Source organism: Takifugu flavidus, chromosome 10 (assembly GCF_003711565.1).
Source record: "Takifugu flavidus isolate HTHZ2018 chromosome 10, ASM371156v2, whole genome shotgun sequence".
In the NCBI taxonomy this organism is placed as follows: domain Eukaryota; kingdom Metazoa; phylum Chordata; class Actinopteri; order Tetraodontiformes; family Tetraodontidae; genus Takifugu; species Takifugu flavidus.
The window spans coordinates 6,190,888-6,205,394 of NC_079529.1; the positions used below are offsets into that span (position 1 = coordinate 6,190,888).

The 14,507-nt window shown below is 44.1% G+C and overlaps 2 protein-coding genes and 1 long non-coding RNA gene across 15 annotated transcripts in view; 1 reads left to right on the forward strand and 2 right to left on the reverse strand.

The window, feature by feature from the left end:
- Nucleotides 1-141: 141 nt before the first annotated feature.
- On the forward strand, nt 142-12,119 carry entpd3 (ectonucleoside triphosphate diphosphohydrolase 3). 6 transcript variants are annotated; one of them, XM_057044645.1, is made up of 11 exons: nt 4,241-4,362; nt 4,518-4,549; nt 6,657-6,794; nt 6,961-7,078; nt 7,193-7,352; nt 7,622-7,781; nt 7,862-8,089; nt 8,688-8,951; nt 9,019-9,141; nt 9,449-9,586; nt 10,157-12,119. In XM_057044645.1, the coding sequence occupies exons 2-11, from the start codon at nt 4,544-4,546 to the stop codon at nt 10,343-10,345; spliced, it is 1,524 nt and encodes a 507-aa protein (XP_056900625.1). In that variant the 5' UTR covers nt 4,241-4,362; nt 4,518-4,543; the 3' UTR covers nt 10,346-12,119. The 6 variants fall into 6 exon arrangements, with proteins under 6 accessions (XP_056900627.1, XP_056900628.1, XP_056900626.1 ...); XM_057044644.1 differs by having other exon boundaries at nt 4,252-4,362; nt 4,424-4,549; XM_057044647.1 differs by lacking the exons at nt 4,241-4,362; nt 4,518-4,549 and adding an exon at nt 142-392.
- LOC130532208 (uncharacterized) lies at nt 2,214-5,133 on the reverse strand. The gene is made up of 2 exons (XR_008952279.1): nt 4,793-5,133; nt 2,214-4,594 (listed from the first exon to the last, which is right to left on the reverse strand). It is a non-coding gene; the product is annotated as an uncharacterized LOC130532208 (long non-coding RNA).
- A 133-nt stretch (nt 12,120-12,252) lies between the features above and the next one.
- Nucleotides 12,253-14,507, reverse strand: part of LOC130532206 (RNA-binding motif, single-stranded-interacting protein 3-like) — a 75,443-nt gene continuing 73,188 nt past the window's right edge. For all 8 annotated transcript variants that reach the window (XM_057044650.1, XM_057044656.1, XM_057044658.1 and 5 more), the window contains one exon: nt 12,253-14,324. In XM_057044650.1, coding sequence (XP_056900630.1) covers nt 14,321-14,324 — 4 coding nt within the window. In that variant the 3' untranslated portion in view covers nt 12,253-14,320. The remainder of the gene's footprint in view (nt 14,325-14,507) is intronic.

The following is a 14,507-nucleotide window of genomic DNA, read 5'->3' on the forward strand; positions in this document are numbered from 1 at the left end:
TCATCCATCCATCCGTGCATTCATCCATCCATCCGTCCACACAGACAGGACATTCAATAAAAGCTGTTTTAAAACAATAAAACGCCCAGACCGGTTGAACAACAGTGTGTAGAGTCAGATTCTCTCTCTCCGTAAAGTTCTCCTCCATGATCGCAGTGGGCTGCATTTCCGATGGCTCGGTAATTACATTTCCTCTCAGGACTTTGTGATGCCTTGGTCGGTTTGAAGTGAGCCTAATTCACCGTTCCCCAGGAGTGACCCGGGGTCGGTCGGTCGGGACCGGCTACGTTGGAGAAAAGGGATGATGTTCGCGTCCGTGCCGGTCCGTGGTCGATTGTTCATGTCTTGGATGAAGTAGTTTCTTTTTCGTGTCAAAATACGACTTTATTCTGGTAAATATATTTTATTTTACTTTTTTGTTCAATGTGGCCATAGAACTCCATCGCACTAGTATGCAAATTCGGTCAAGCCAACCGACAGTTCGGCCGAAGCAGAAAAGCAGACACTGGAATTTCCCTAGCCCTGTGTACTCGAGGCATTACGGTAAATGCTTCCCGCAAACGCACCCAGTGCGTTTTCTTGCGTTTGGCCTGTTTTTCATTCCCAAAATCAGAATTATAATGCGACAATAACTGTAAGAATATATAACAATACATAAAGAAATAATTCAAATGGATTTGGGACAGGAAAAAAATATTTAAAAAAGGATTTAGGAACAATGAAGAAAAAAGTAAGATATTGGCATAAATGTGTGTATAATTCCTGGTTATCACTGGAGGATTCCACTTCAGGCTGATAGTTCCCAACTCAAGACAATGTTTACTAAAATCTAGAAAATTCTGATAGCATATCAAAACAAACCTCATTCCACTATTAGACTGAAGTGGAATAATTGAGTAATAACTAGGAATTTCTCCAAAACATGAAACTGAAATCAAGCAAGTTATAACATATCTCAATTTTTGAAGCTTTATTTTTAAATTCTACATCAGAATCATACACAGAGCAGGTGGAATGAGAGTGTCTGCAGGTTTTACTGCTTCTGCCGAGCTGCTGGTGGACTTGACCGAGTGTGATGCAAAAAGTTCCTCGTGTAACGGAAACTTGATAAGTAGGATTGGAAATGGTCTTAATGGGGTTTTTTTGACAAACAAAGACAAATCAAATGTCGCCCTGAATCCAGATATTTCTAGTCAGGGGGCACTTTTAACTTTTCACCAGCAAAATTAAACATCAAGCGTTTGGTCATCAACCTTTCAAAGCTTACAGACTGTTTTTAATGTTCAGGCAGTCTTGTTGTTTGGTCAACAGCGTAATCTCACATCAAGCTCTGAAGCAAATTACAAATCCACAAATTATCTGGCCTGTAGCCTTACGTGAGTCTCTGTGTGAGTTTTGCCTTTTGCACCATGTACATGTTTCCACGTGTTGTTCTTGTGTTGACTTTGTCATCACTCAGAGCAAACACAAGCAAACAGAAGTGCTCGTTTAAACTCTAAACGAGCACTTCATGTGCTCCAATTACAGTAAAATGATTCAACTGCAGAATGGAATCGATTTCCATCATAAAATAATTACAGAATACATCGAACTACTCACACGGCGTTCACATTGCGGTCTGCGAGTTGGCGTGTGTAACTATGTAAAAAAAACAACAGTGGTTAGCTTGTAGGAAGCAATGAAAAAATTGCAGCAATCAGTTGCGGGATTATTTCCATTATCAGCCATTGTTCAATCTGAGGCGTGAGACTCTTGCATGCTGGAACTTTCCGTGGTCCTCTAAGTGATCTGGCCACAGCACAGCCACATTTCCTCTGTGGGCGGTCGTCCAGATATCTGCGGCCATGTGTAGTGCATTCTGAGAGCGCCGGATCAGACGCGCAAACAATTAGCGAAAACTCGTAAAGCCTCTTGGCGCACAGCCGGTGCAGTTGTGCGTCTGGGACCCCCCCATCCCCTTTGGTTTTAGGAGGACATTCTGACCGATGCTGATCAACAGGGACTTCGTGCGCCTACATACAGCGCGTTCCCGGTTTGTTGTCACGCTTCGTGTTCAAATGTTTACTGTGCTGAGACAACACAAGTCATGTGACCTCTCCAGACTGCAGGATTACCAGCCACCGGCTCCAGTATGGAGCCCAGTTACAGCCATGTAGTGTCGAAACATATTATATCATTGATACAACAGCAAAAGAAAGAGTAAAGCGAGTAGCTGGAGGTGGACCCTCAGTAGTCAGGTAACCTTTAATTTGTATCCTGAGCTGAACATATAATGGTTCTCTCCGCCTCGCTCCTCTTTCCTCCGTTCCAGCAAATCTAATATTCCGTGTTCTGTCTTTCCGGTTCATTTGAACCTCACGGGACTTTGGGTCTCGTTTTACACAGCTAAAAATATTTTATCTTCATTCGAGGAGCTCTCGGTCAGATGTTTGACTCACTCTGGCCAGCTGCTCCATCCACTTCAGGTGTAGGATGGGCTGAAATGCAAAGAAATCTGGGCCTTCAGTCTCCAAATGAAGTCCAGCGAAGGGGAAGATGGAATAAAATTCAATGTAATATGAAAATCAAATAAGATAATAGAAGCCATGTGGATCAGATCCTCACAACCTGGAGATTTATAGATGTTTTTACTCTTGATATGCTCTTAAAACTCATCTTGTTTTTGCACTGTTGTGGGAGATTGACGGGGGAAACACAAAGGCTTCGTTCATTAACTCCATATCACTAAAACGGATGAAAGTATCAACTGGGGTCAGTCAAATTATTCAAAGGAAGTCTTCACCAGATGCTCCAAGAAGATTAGGAAAATCAAAAAGAAGGCAAAGCAAAAACTGTAGAATCTTGGTCAGAATCCAAATCCTCACACCCTGGAAAGTGGCTCCCTGCCTGCTCTCAGCCTGGGGCCTTTCTCGGCCACTACGCGTTGAGCCCGAAATATTTTGATGCACGATTATTACATTCTGAAGCTTCATTCTAAAGGAGGACTAAAATGTGCCATCCTGGTCGATCTGTACATTCGTTCCTCTGGAGCTGACGCCTCATTTCTTGGGGAGACACAAAGCCTCTCCCCAGCCGCAGACGACATTACACAACCGTTCCCAGAAGCTCTAAGTATTACTATATGTCACTAATTGACAAGTAGGAGTGGAGTGCCTCTGTTTGGTCCGAGGGCTGTCGCGGTCTTGGTGAAATTCATTAGTTTTTTCCGCCCTACTTCTGGCACTAAAGCTGATTATCTGGGAACGTGCTGCAACAGATCATTTTGGGGTGTGATGGTGAAAAAGCTCGGCGACAGCACTCACGGGGTTCGCAGCAGTGACCTCATGGTCTTGGACTTCTGTTGTGCTTTCCTTAAGGGGGGAGCATCAACAACGGCAGATAATCTGACGCACCGAGCAACTGGCGGAGAGGACGAGGAGCGGTGATGACCTATGTTTTTCTTTGGGACAAGGAAGTTTAGTATCAGTAAACATGTTTGGTGTCGTGCTGCTGCAGCTCTTCTTGGTCTATTCTGGCCATTAAAACAGAGAAACCATGTAATATGCTGGCCTCTGGAGGATCTAGATCTTGGATCCTCTTGCACAGAAGCGCTGGGACTCACATTACATCTACTGGCGCGGTTGTAGTTCTTGAATTTCATAATCCCACCTTTGAGAAACCAGAACAGGGAGGATTATTGTATTTTTTGGAGGGTGAAGCAGTAAAAAGGGCTCTTGACAAGGCTGGATGTGTGCACTTTCTCCCCTTCACTTCTGGGATATGGGATGCACATGGGCGGTCTCAGGTTTCCAGGCTGTGTCTGCCTGCACACACACACACACACACACATATGCACGTATGAAGGCGGCAGATGCATTTCTCCCCACAGCTCTGCCTAGAAAAGATGAAGAAAAATACGCCACCATTAATTCTACACCTCGAGACGGATGAGTCATTTTCGTCTGAGAACTTTGGATTAACATGGTAGTGGAAGCGCGCAGGTCCCAACACATCCTCCATTGTTGCCGCCTGTTTCCCAGGTTGGCTGATGACGCCGTCAGCCCTCTGTCTTGTTGAATAGATCAATTAGAGCGACAACAGATCCCTCTCTCCATTCACGCTGGACCGTGGAGCAGGACCAGGACACCAGCTGCTGCATTTCACCGACGTGCTGGTGGGAGTGGTGAAAAGTTTGGACCCACTGCTCCTCCCATCTCCTCCGCTCTTATCTCCCTGCCTCTGTTGGGGTACGCCACTCCCAGTCTCGTGGGCCAGTCACTCTTGTATCGCTCTCTCCTCCCTTGCGCTACACCTCTGTCCTGTCCTGCTGTCCTGCTTTCTCCTTCGCTCCTGCTCCCAATTAGGACAAACCAGCTCTGCAAGGTAAGCAGCAAACACACCTCATCGCTCCTATTTAACAACTGAACTTTTTAGTGCTTTTAAGACTGGGTTAGAGATCGAACTCTGAGTGCGTTGGAGGATTGCGTGCCTTGCTGTCATTTTTGATGATTCTTCTTCGGACCGGTCCCGTCATGCAGAAGCAGCAGGAGGTGCAGAGCATCCTATGGCCGTGAGTGTGTCAGCGTCGAAGCTTTCATGCACACGCTTTCAATTCCTGCGCAAACATGATTATGAGTGAACCTACTTGATCAACAACGTCGGTTAAAAGCTTCCAACCTGTGATTTTGGCCAAAAATCTCAGCGATTCTTTCGTTTAAGTGCAAGACTCTCGCATGATACCAGGAATAAAACTTATTATGTCCTTGTAACGACAGACCAAGCTGCAGTTAAAGAAAACAACAGGCGCCTCTACCTGTCAGATACACCGGCAGCCTTGGCACACAGTAACCTGGTTGTGTCAGCGCTGTGTAAACCTGCGATCTGGTCGTGGACGTCTGCTGACAGCTCCGTCTTCAGGCACCCCGATTCCAGTCAGAGATCATTCAGCTCATGTTGCTACACGTTTTTGGACGTTGCTCTTACTCCTTTACAGGTTCGGATTAACGAGCTGGCGCTATTATTTCGTTGCACATTTAAAAAAAATAAAAAACTAACCACGTGATCTGTTTCAGTAAAAGAAAAGCAAATAAAAGTGAAGCGCAAAATGGGTCTTTGTCCATGTTCAATGACATGATGGCAACATGTTTGCAGACTCGTCTCTGACTAATCATGTGGCAACATTGTAATCACACCTGGTCAGCAGCTTTCAGTTCCTTGTTATTGCATCTGTTGCTGCGGTAACGGCGACCTTTGTCGGAAACCATAACAAACATTTGCGCCGCCGTTATGACAGATCTTTTTTTTTTCTTACATGTAAGAGATTTTAAAAGGGGGCAGAATTCTGAAGTTCATGATGAGGGAAGAGAGGGAGAGATAAATGACACATGTGAAATAAACATCTATATGATTAAAAAGGGGGGGGGGATTAGCGGAAAGAAATGAGCTCCAAGTTGTGTGTGTTTACCACAGTTACTTCACAGGAAGTGACTGTTTGTGCCTGCTTTGATCAAACCGCACTGTCAGCTTGTGTGTTTCTCTTCATCCTAACACACATGTGAGACTCTGAACTCTTGCACATGCGAGCAGCTTTTGAATGAGAACAAATGGGGCAGCCTGCAGTGGTGGCGTGCACGCTGACCCTGCGCTGGCTGCTCCACCTGCAAAAGCCATTGACCCGTGACCTCCCGTTTTATATTTCAGACCCTCCGCTTGGTCGCCCCTGCAAACTGGAAGCTTAAAGGCATTTTCAGATTTAGACCCACATTTTAAATCCACTAAAAAAAAAAAGTTGCGCCGATATTGAATCCAAGGTAGTTTTCTATGTCAACTGGACTGGGTTTCTTCTCTTGAAGACGTTTCGCCTTCTATCCAGAAGGCTTCTTCAGTTCTGAAATCGCTGGGGAGAGAGCTTGAAAATATTTAGCCCCTGTGGACCATTAGCATGCTAATGATCTGGGTGGTCACCTGAGAGTCGTTAGCAGGGTCGTTGGTCGGGTCGTTCACCTAGTTTCTGTTGAGGTGTCTCCCCTTTGTCTGCTGGATCACATGGTGGTGAGTCACTGGGTCTCCTGGAATGGTGTGAATGTTTTGCTGTTGGAAGGAGCGGAGGACTGCATTGTACGTGGTTGATAGGAAGTGCCTCCGGCCACCACCTCTGTTTAAGGATGGTACAATGGATACAATGACCTGGATGATTGAGAATCTACACAGACAGCCGATATTGAAAACTTTTAAATCGGCAATGAAAAGACAGAACCAACATGAAAAAAAGCGTACTTCGGCCAAACAGGAAATGAAGAGGCCGCAAAACTTCCTCACAGCACAAAGAAAGTGTGCTCCTGCATCTGCGTGCAAACAGCTCCTCTATTTTCAGTCCTTTCCTTTTGCAAGCATTTCCCTTCGTGCTTATCTGTCACGAATTTCACACACCTTTGACTGCATTGTCACCCCACATCCTGGTCTCCCCATTCGTTTTCACATCTCTGATTTCATCTCTTTTTTGTGGTCCTGCTCTTATACGCTCAATCAATACAACTAACGCACAAAACCCCACCCCCCACCCCCCAGCTTAAGGTCAATTAAATACTGTTTTCATCGCTCCTCTCCGTTCTCAGTGTGTGTCATCACTTTTAGAGGAAAAGTGCTTTTCTTTTTGCTTTCTTCTCTCCTGCCAACAGGAAATGGCCTCTAAAAGACAAATGGGCTACAAGTGTCGCATAGCAGGAGTGATGCTTCTCCTGCTGGCCAGCATCGCTGCGCTGGTTGCTGTTGCCGTAATCCAGGATTCCTGGGCCTCTAAAGAGTACACTCTGGAGGTAAACACACACACACACACTGTTGATGTTGTGCACATGTGAGGGTCAACACAGGAGGTTTTCTCACGAGTCAGCACAGTGATGGATGGACACGTGTGAGCTTTGTGGTGATTCCAGCAGAGTAAAATGTCCTTTTCTCTGTATTTATCTTTTCTTTCTGCTTCAGTACGGCATAGTGATAGACGCGGGTTCATCCCGTTCCAACCTGTACGTGTATGAGTGGCCCGGGGAGAAGGAGAACGAAACTGGAGTGGTGACAGAGTCGCTGAACTGTCGAGTTCCCGGTGAGTCACTTTCAGGGGTCTGATGGCTACAATCTGGGATTTAATGAGGTAAAAGAGGCCCGAACCACCAGGAGCGGCACCGTCACATTTACGGTTCCTGTGACCTGTCCACAGGTGATGGGATCTCAGACATGGAAATTGACCCGGGGAAGAACAACACATTGTGGGAACGGTTCCAGGAGTGTATGGATAAAGCCATGAAAGTCATCCCGGCTGAAAAACATAAAAGCACACCTCTGTTTCTGGGCGCTACTGCAGGAATGAGGCTGCTACAGTAAGAGCGTGCTGACACAATATAGCTTTGGGCTAATTTGCTGCACATAAATTTCCGGTTTTGCATTATTTATACCATAAACAGTATTTAGTGACTTTAAGTCAGAAACCAAGTTAAAAAGAATGTTAATTGTACCAGGAAGCACTAATGATAATGGGCTTACTGACTTGTTTCAACTATCAACTATCTTAAAAAAATAACAATTAAAAATAAAGAATACCCTAAATGTTCTTTCCTTTGAATTTGCCTGCTCTTCCTTTCCCCACCAGTATGACTGATGAGCAGAGGTCGAACAACATCATGAAAAGTCTCAAACAATTCCTGAACTCGCTGCCGTTCGATTTCAAAAACGCTTCCATCATCAGCGGTCAAGAGGAAGGCCTGTACGGCTGGGTCACCGTCAACTACCTGATGGGAAACTTCCTGGAGGTAAAAATGTTCTCACTGCTCTATTTGCGTCAAAGTGTAGTCACACATCCCTAACAGGAGAGACTCCACCTGCTTTGCAGAAAAACCTGTGGAACGCATACATACGGCCCGAGGGGTCGAAGACCGTCGGCTCCATGGACCTCGGAGGAGCCTCCACACAGATCGCCTTCGACGTCCAGGATGAACTGACTGGTCCTGACTACATGCATGTTAAACTGTATGGCTACCCCTACAACGTCTACACACACAGCTTCCTCTGCTACGGCAAAAACGAGGCTGAGAAGATGATTCTGGACGCGATGGTGCAGGTACGCAGCCTCACGCTCCCTCCCTGCATGTTGCCCCATGGCAGTGTGCGCCTTATTTTTTTTTTACACATGCAGGTTAAACATCCATTAACGCTCAGTAAAAAATTGATTAGTCGACACCACTGTCCCTGACTTGCTAAAAGGCACGGGGAGATAAGTCGGAATGCATTATGTCATTAAAGATATTGACTGAGGAGGTCATCAAGTTGCTCTGCAAGAAATGCATCCTGCTAGCTAAGGGAAGAGTTACTGTTGATGTGCAAACCTGTGTTGGGTTATGTGCACCGCATGAGCAATGCCTTAGTTCACTGAACAACTTGAGATTAAGCGCTGGTTTGAATGTGTTTTAGCCTGAAATGTGATGACTAGTCTAGTAATGTGTTTGAGGACAATTTTAAGGTCCTTGTTAAACTTGACTTGAATGTCAGACTTGGAGATCAGAAAGAGTTTTAAAAGCCTACGCCATAAATTGAGTTGTATAGTTTGATAACAGCAGCATTAGCATCTGCCTTTTTCTGTTGTTGATCTATCAGGTTGCTTTAGTGGCTACGAATGGTTAATTAATCAATGGTTTTGCTGACATTTTCTCTGTCCTCAGGCCTCCTCAGACCCGTCCAAGATTAACAACCCCTGCTACCCTGAAGGCTTTAACACCACCATAATGGCCTCAGACATTTACGAAACGCCCTGCACCAAGAAACCGCAGGGTTACAACCCAAACCAGAAGCTCTTCATGGTGGGAAGTGGGAACTCGGACATCTGCAAGACAATGGTGAAGTCCATATTCGACTTCAAGTCCTGCTCCTCGCAACAGTGCTCCTTCAACGGAGTGGAGCAGCCGCCCGTCTCCGGAGATTTTCTGGTAACGCGAATGAAGTGCAGAAACGGGGTTGATGAGAAACGCTAACTGTCTCCACTGTCCCTGCCAGGCGTACGCTGGATATTTCTTTGTGGCGCGGGCGCTGCAGATCAATGAAACATCAGAGATAACAGCAGAGATGGAGGAGTTCACCAGTTCTGTCAGGCAGTTCTGTGAAACTCACTGGACGGTGGTAAGCTCTCACAGGCCCATGGCTCAGCCATTGTCACGGAGGAGGCGGGGCCTTGCTTCAGCCCCGCCTCCTACCATGAACCCTGCCTTGCTTCATGGTGCAACGGCATTTATTACATTATGACACGTTTAATGCGGCATTAATAATTCAGAACAGCAGCTTTATTGATGTGAAGCATCTTTCAAAGCAAGCTTAACTTGCTTTGTCAGGCAACGCAACAGTACAAAACGATATCGAGATGACAACAAATGGGAAGAAAAAAAGTGGAAGAATCTATGTTTTACCACTGTTTTTTAAAATTCCACAGCTGAAGCAAGAAAAGTCGAGGATCTCCGACCGCTACCTCAAGACCTATTGTTTCGGAGCTCACTATGTCTACACTTTACTGGCAGATGGGTACAAGTTTGATAAAGACAACTGGAAGCAGATCCACTTCACAAAAGAGGTGAGTTTCCACACAAGAATCCGGTGAAATCTGATCAGTTGAAGTGAGAAAGCAGAAACAGACGAGTGGATTCATTAGAACGTGGATGGGAACGGGGCCACCCTCCTCAAATGAACAATAACATGCTATCAGAGAGATGGGGTAATTCTGGGATGCCCTGAGAGCATTGGGCTTCTCTCACAATGGGACCCCCTCAGCAGAAGGGGGATTCCTCATCTGTGACTCACTCTGAGCAGTAAAGCTTTTAAGCAGCTAACAAAAGTCACACATTACAGCCGTACTTTCCAAACTGTGTGACAACAAACGCACAAACGGTCCTCAGCTCCCAGAACTTTGAGTGTCGCCAGCAAGACAGCTTTGTGTGTGTGTGTGTGTGTGTCTGAGCATGCTTATAAAGGAACAGACTCTATTAAAGGCACGTCTCTTGTGTGTTGAAATATTTCCCTCAGTCTCTCATCGGGAAAACTTCTCCAGACACGCAAAGTGTCCGAGCGCACGTTCTCGAGACTAATAACGGGTCATTTTCCGCAGAAAACTTGTTAAATCTTATTGTTTTGTGTGGTTTTTCAGGTGAAGTCGACCAGCATAGGTTGGAGTTTGGGTTACATGCTGACAATGTCCAACATGATGCCGTCTGAGATAAGGAAAACGCCTCCCATGACGGATTCCGTCTTTGCGGGCCTCGTCTTCTTATTTTCAGCGCTCACCATTGTGACTGTTGTGCTGGCGTTCATCATCCTAGTTCGCACCTGCTTCTGAGGAGCCGCGGCAAAAAGGGGAGGGATGTGCCACTGTAAGGCTGCTGTAACCCTGTAAGTTGCTGCTCAGTAGCAGGGAAAATTAAGAAGCAAACACTCCTTTGAGTCGTACTCTGAGCCATTAGAAGGTTGACATCACACAGCTTCTCGTGGTATCCCAACATTTCAAACCTCAGGGAAACTCACATCCACTCGGCTTTTACGTAGATATTCCAGGCTGAGCAGCAAAGCGGTTCAAAAGCATGTTGTGTAGTATTCCAGTCTGAATATATGCATGCATCCACACCTCTGTACTGTACCTGTGCAGAGACACGCAGGCAAAACATGACATTTTTACACAAAATCCTGCAAAAAGGGACAAAAATAAAACCAACCGGGCACACAGTTATCTGAACCTGTAATAGAATCATGGCAAACTACAATTAACTTGCAACTTTTAAGGACTGCTTTATGTGAAAAAAGAAAATGAATACTAGAATGTCATGAAAATAGTTCAATAGCTTTTCTGGATGCAGCATTCCCACTGGTTTCACCTGCATCTGGGGGGGGGGGGGGTGTCAGTCTGGACAGCTTTGAAGGACAGTGGACGTTGATCTCATCTCAGCACGGCATCTTTAAAAAGACAAAATATCAGCCATGACACTGATATCAGTCATGCAGATGTGTGCAGACACGTCACCAAGGCTCTAATACAATTCAGTGTTTGTCATAAGTGGAGCTGAGCCTGGTTTTTGGGGGAGTTTGACCCCACCTGGTGCCACTGAAATAACTAACCTGTGGAATGTGTTCCAAACAGCTTTGTGGTTTTCCTCAAGCGCTCTGCCACCCCCCGCCAATCCTTTGTCGCCTTGAGACTAAAATGTTCCTTCATTTGTTTTCCATGTTAATGGAATCAACCATGGAATGCAAAATGCTTTACTTTTGTCATTATTTAAAACTGAACTAACCCTGTTTGGACTCTATTGACATTGGAGGTTGTCCTCAGAAGGAACAAACGTAAATATTGTCTTTGCAACAGCTTTATTGTAGTTTTATGTAGCGTCACATTAAATTATCCAAATATATCATGTGCCAATGTTTTATTGTTGTTTTCACACATGCAATTTTTTTTACAGCCTGTCAGCAAACATTTGCTCTTTCCTGAGTGTTTCACAGCAGCTGAACACCTCTGTGGTTCATTTCCCCCCAAGCCCATCACGATTAAGCACTAACCTGGCCTCCCGTTTATCTTTGTGCAGGTTTAACATGAGCGTTCAGTGTCGGATGTATAAATACACCATAGCACTGAGGATTAGTCCTGTCGACACTCAACAATCAGCACATTACCAGTCGTCAGTGGAGCCTATACTTAGCCTCATTCATGCATGATGACAGATGTGTGATTGTGTCAAAATGTCGTTTTTGGTTTGAAATTTATTTCAGTCAGAAGTTTATATATTTAAAGAGTTAATGGCGATCTGTCATCATTGGGATTTTTAAATGGTTTTCCCATCGGGGAGCACTTTGACTCCAGTTCATGGAAACCTCTGTAGGTCTTAAAACTTTTATCTGCGCTCATACTGTTAGCGTTCTCAAGATATGGATGTCACTTTCTATTTCCTTAATAAGAGAATTATTTCAAATCAAAAGTGTGCTCTGATATTCTGCATATGCCGCGATGATGCTTCTGCACTGGAGAGAATAATGCATGATTATCATAAAAATGCACTGTGTATTGATCCAGTTTTGATAGGGAATGTCTCTTCCAAAACTAATAAAATAATCATATAATTGTACATTTGTGCTGATTGTGTTCTGGTTATATAAAAAAAATGTTATGAACATAATAATAATAGTAAAAAATCAGCTCGTATTGTACACTCCAGCGCCCTCTGGTGGTGCTGCTACGCACCTACAGAACACACAGCGTTAGAAACTCCTTTTTATTGAAAGTTTTGTCTAAAAAGGCAACAAAACCAAAAGACATTTCAAACTACAGCAATATACACTGGTTCTACAGACACTCTCAGAATCACAATTTTAAAGACGAGGGAGGCAAAGGACCAAGCAAATAAAAAAATAGCATCATCAAAGTGATTTCTGTTGCATCTTCTTCTACACGCCTGTACAAAAAAAAACCCCGAAAAAAAAGAAAACCTCATAAATATCTCTTTTCTCATTCTTTCTTGGCTCCTTCTCTCAATAATTTATCTTCCTTAGAGGTTTGTATCTGTTTGATTTTGGTAGAACCGTGTTTTGTTTTCTTTTTCAGCCCCCATTTTAGCTTCATTCGTTTCACTGGTGGAAGGTCAGGCGGGCAGGGCTTCTGCGTGACCCCCTCCAGTCTGTAGAGCATTGTCTTTGCTTCTTTTACTAGCTAAAGTGGCGACCATGAGAAGGAGAGTCTGTTCTGTGTTTGTTCCACTCCTCAGCCACCCAACACAACACAAACTAAGCCTCAGTTTAAAAAAAAAAGGATGTAGCAGCTCACATAACTCACAAACTGTTCCTCCCTTTCAGGATATCAAGAGTGATTTAGTTCGACTTTGCAAAAATGATGCCGCAGCATTAGCTTTTTCAGCTCTGTCAGTGTGACATGTGGGGAGGGCGAGCGGAACCAAACAGTAATATTCCACAGGATATAACCGATTTTCACCCCCAGAGTGGGTGAAACACTCTTCTGACTGAGCTCCCGTTCGCCCCCCATAAATCACCCAGCACAGGCTTCTAGTTTGAGGCAGTTGTGTTCAAAAATTACTGCATGTGTTTCGTCATGAAATGAACACGCCGACAGCATGGAATAATAATAAAAAACCTAAATTTTACAATTAAAAAACCCAAAATAACCAAGCACAAAGAAGCATTCCTACCTAGTTTCTTCATCTTTGGTATAAAATGTGCCCCCTGTTGGCTGCTTTTTGTTCAACAACTAAGAAATACCGTCAACAGTGTTTTGTTGGAATTTTTTTTAGTTTTTTTTTTTACTAAAACTATTGCTTTTAGCACATTTAAAAATCCTATCCTAGTTTTTTTTCTGCTTTTCATCAAAGACAGAAATGTTCCTTTTGTTAATCTCTTCTTTGTCAGTGGGAGAAGCAAAGCAAGCAAAAAAAGAAGATCTTCAAGAAAGGACAGAGGAAAACCGTCAAAGCGCCTCCCCCTTTAAAAAGGAAATAAAATACAGAGTGATGAAGTCTGAACGGGAATCTCTCGTAACTGCGTTTTTCCATTCTAAATTCCTCCTCCACTAAACTGACTTCAGCTGCACCACACAACATAATTTAAACGTATCATCATACAAATACGACTGCGTGTTTGTCTTTTTTATCATTCTGTACAGATAGCTTCGTAGGTTTCATCTCATTTCATTTTTTCCTCATCATTCTCTTCTCATATAATTCCTCACTATGGAATTTACCCCACCCCCCCTCCCTCCCCAAAGTTTGTGAAAATTAAGGCAATAAAGATTTGTGGAGACATTGATATTCTAGAAAACTACTCAAATAATAAGAATGAAAATAATGTAGCTTAATGTTAAAGGAAGACAATCATTTTTTTCCTCTAAACTTTTTCTTCCTTCATTCCCCCCCCATAAAAAAGTCAGAAAATCTACCTGCACATTCAAAAGTTCTTTGTGTTTTTTCTGTACAGCTTGTTGAGTTTGTATATCAGTCTTTGTCTTTTCTCGTTCCTTTGGAGTCCCGTCTCACAGTGAGAAAAGATCAAAAGGGCATTTGTGATCGGCATCTTCACATTAGTAAAGAAAAGAAATTGTAATCCTCGGCCTTTTTTCTTGGTTCACATAGAAATTAAACCCCCCCACCCCCACCCCCACCCCCACCCCTTGATTTTGTGGTTGACTTGGTGCCTGTGCACAGTGGAAGCATCCTTTCTTTAGTGTCTCTCTGTGTTATTTCTTTTGGAACTTCTCTGTGTCTCCAGTGCCTCAGTGTGGTCTGTAAAAAAGGCAATGCAGCGATGATTTCTTTTCCAGTCTTTACCTGAAACAGAAAAACAAGTCAGCGAGAGAAGCATTTCCATCCAAACACATTATCTATACTGTCCTTCTCGAGAAAACCCACCGTTTGCTCACAGTCTCCATGTTCAACCTTTAGGAAACTTGAAGAGTGAGACCTCTGTGCAGCAAAACCTATCTTTGCAGTGCACTTCTTCCTCTAATGTGA

Excerpts from the sequence above, each read along its gene's own strand:
- entpd3 (XM_057044645.1), top strand. Across the intron at positions 6,795-6,960 it reads CTAAAGAGTACACTCTGGAG|TACGGCATAGTGATAGACGC; the intron begins GTAAACACACAC and ends TTTCTGCTTCAG. Across the intron at positions 8,952-9,018 it reads CCGTCTCCGGAGATTTTCTG|GCGTACGCTGGATATTTCTT; the intron begins GTAACGCGAATG and ends TGTCCCTGCCAG.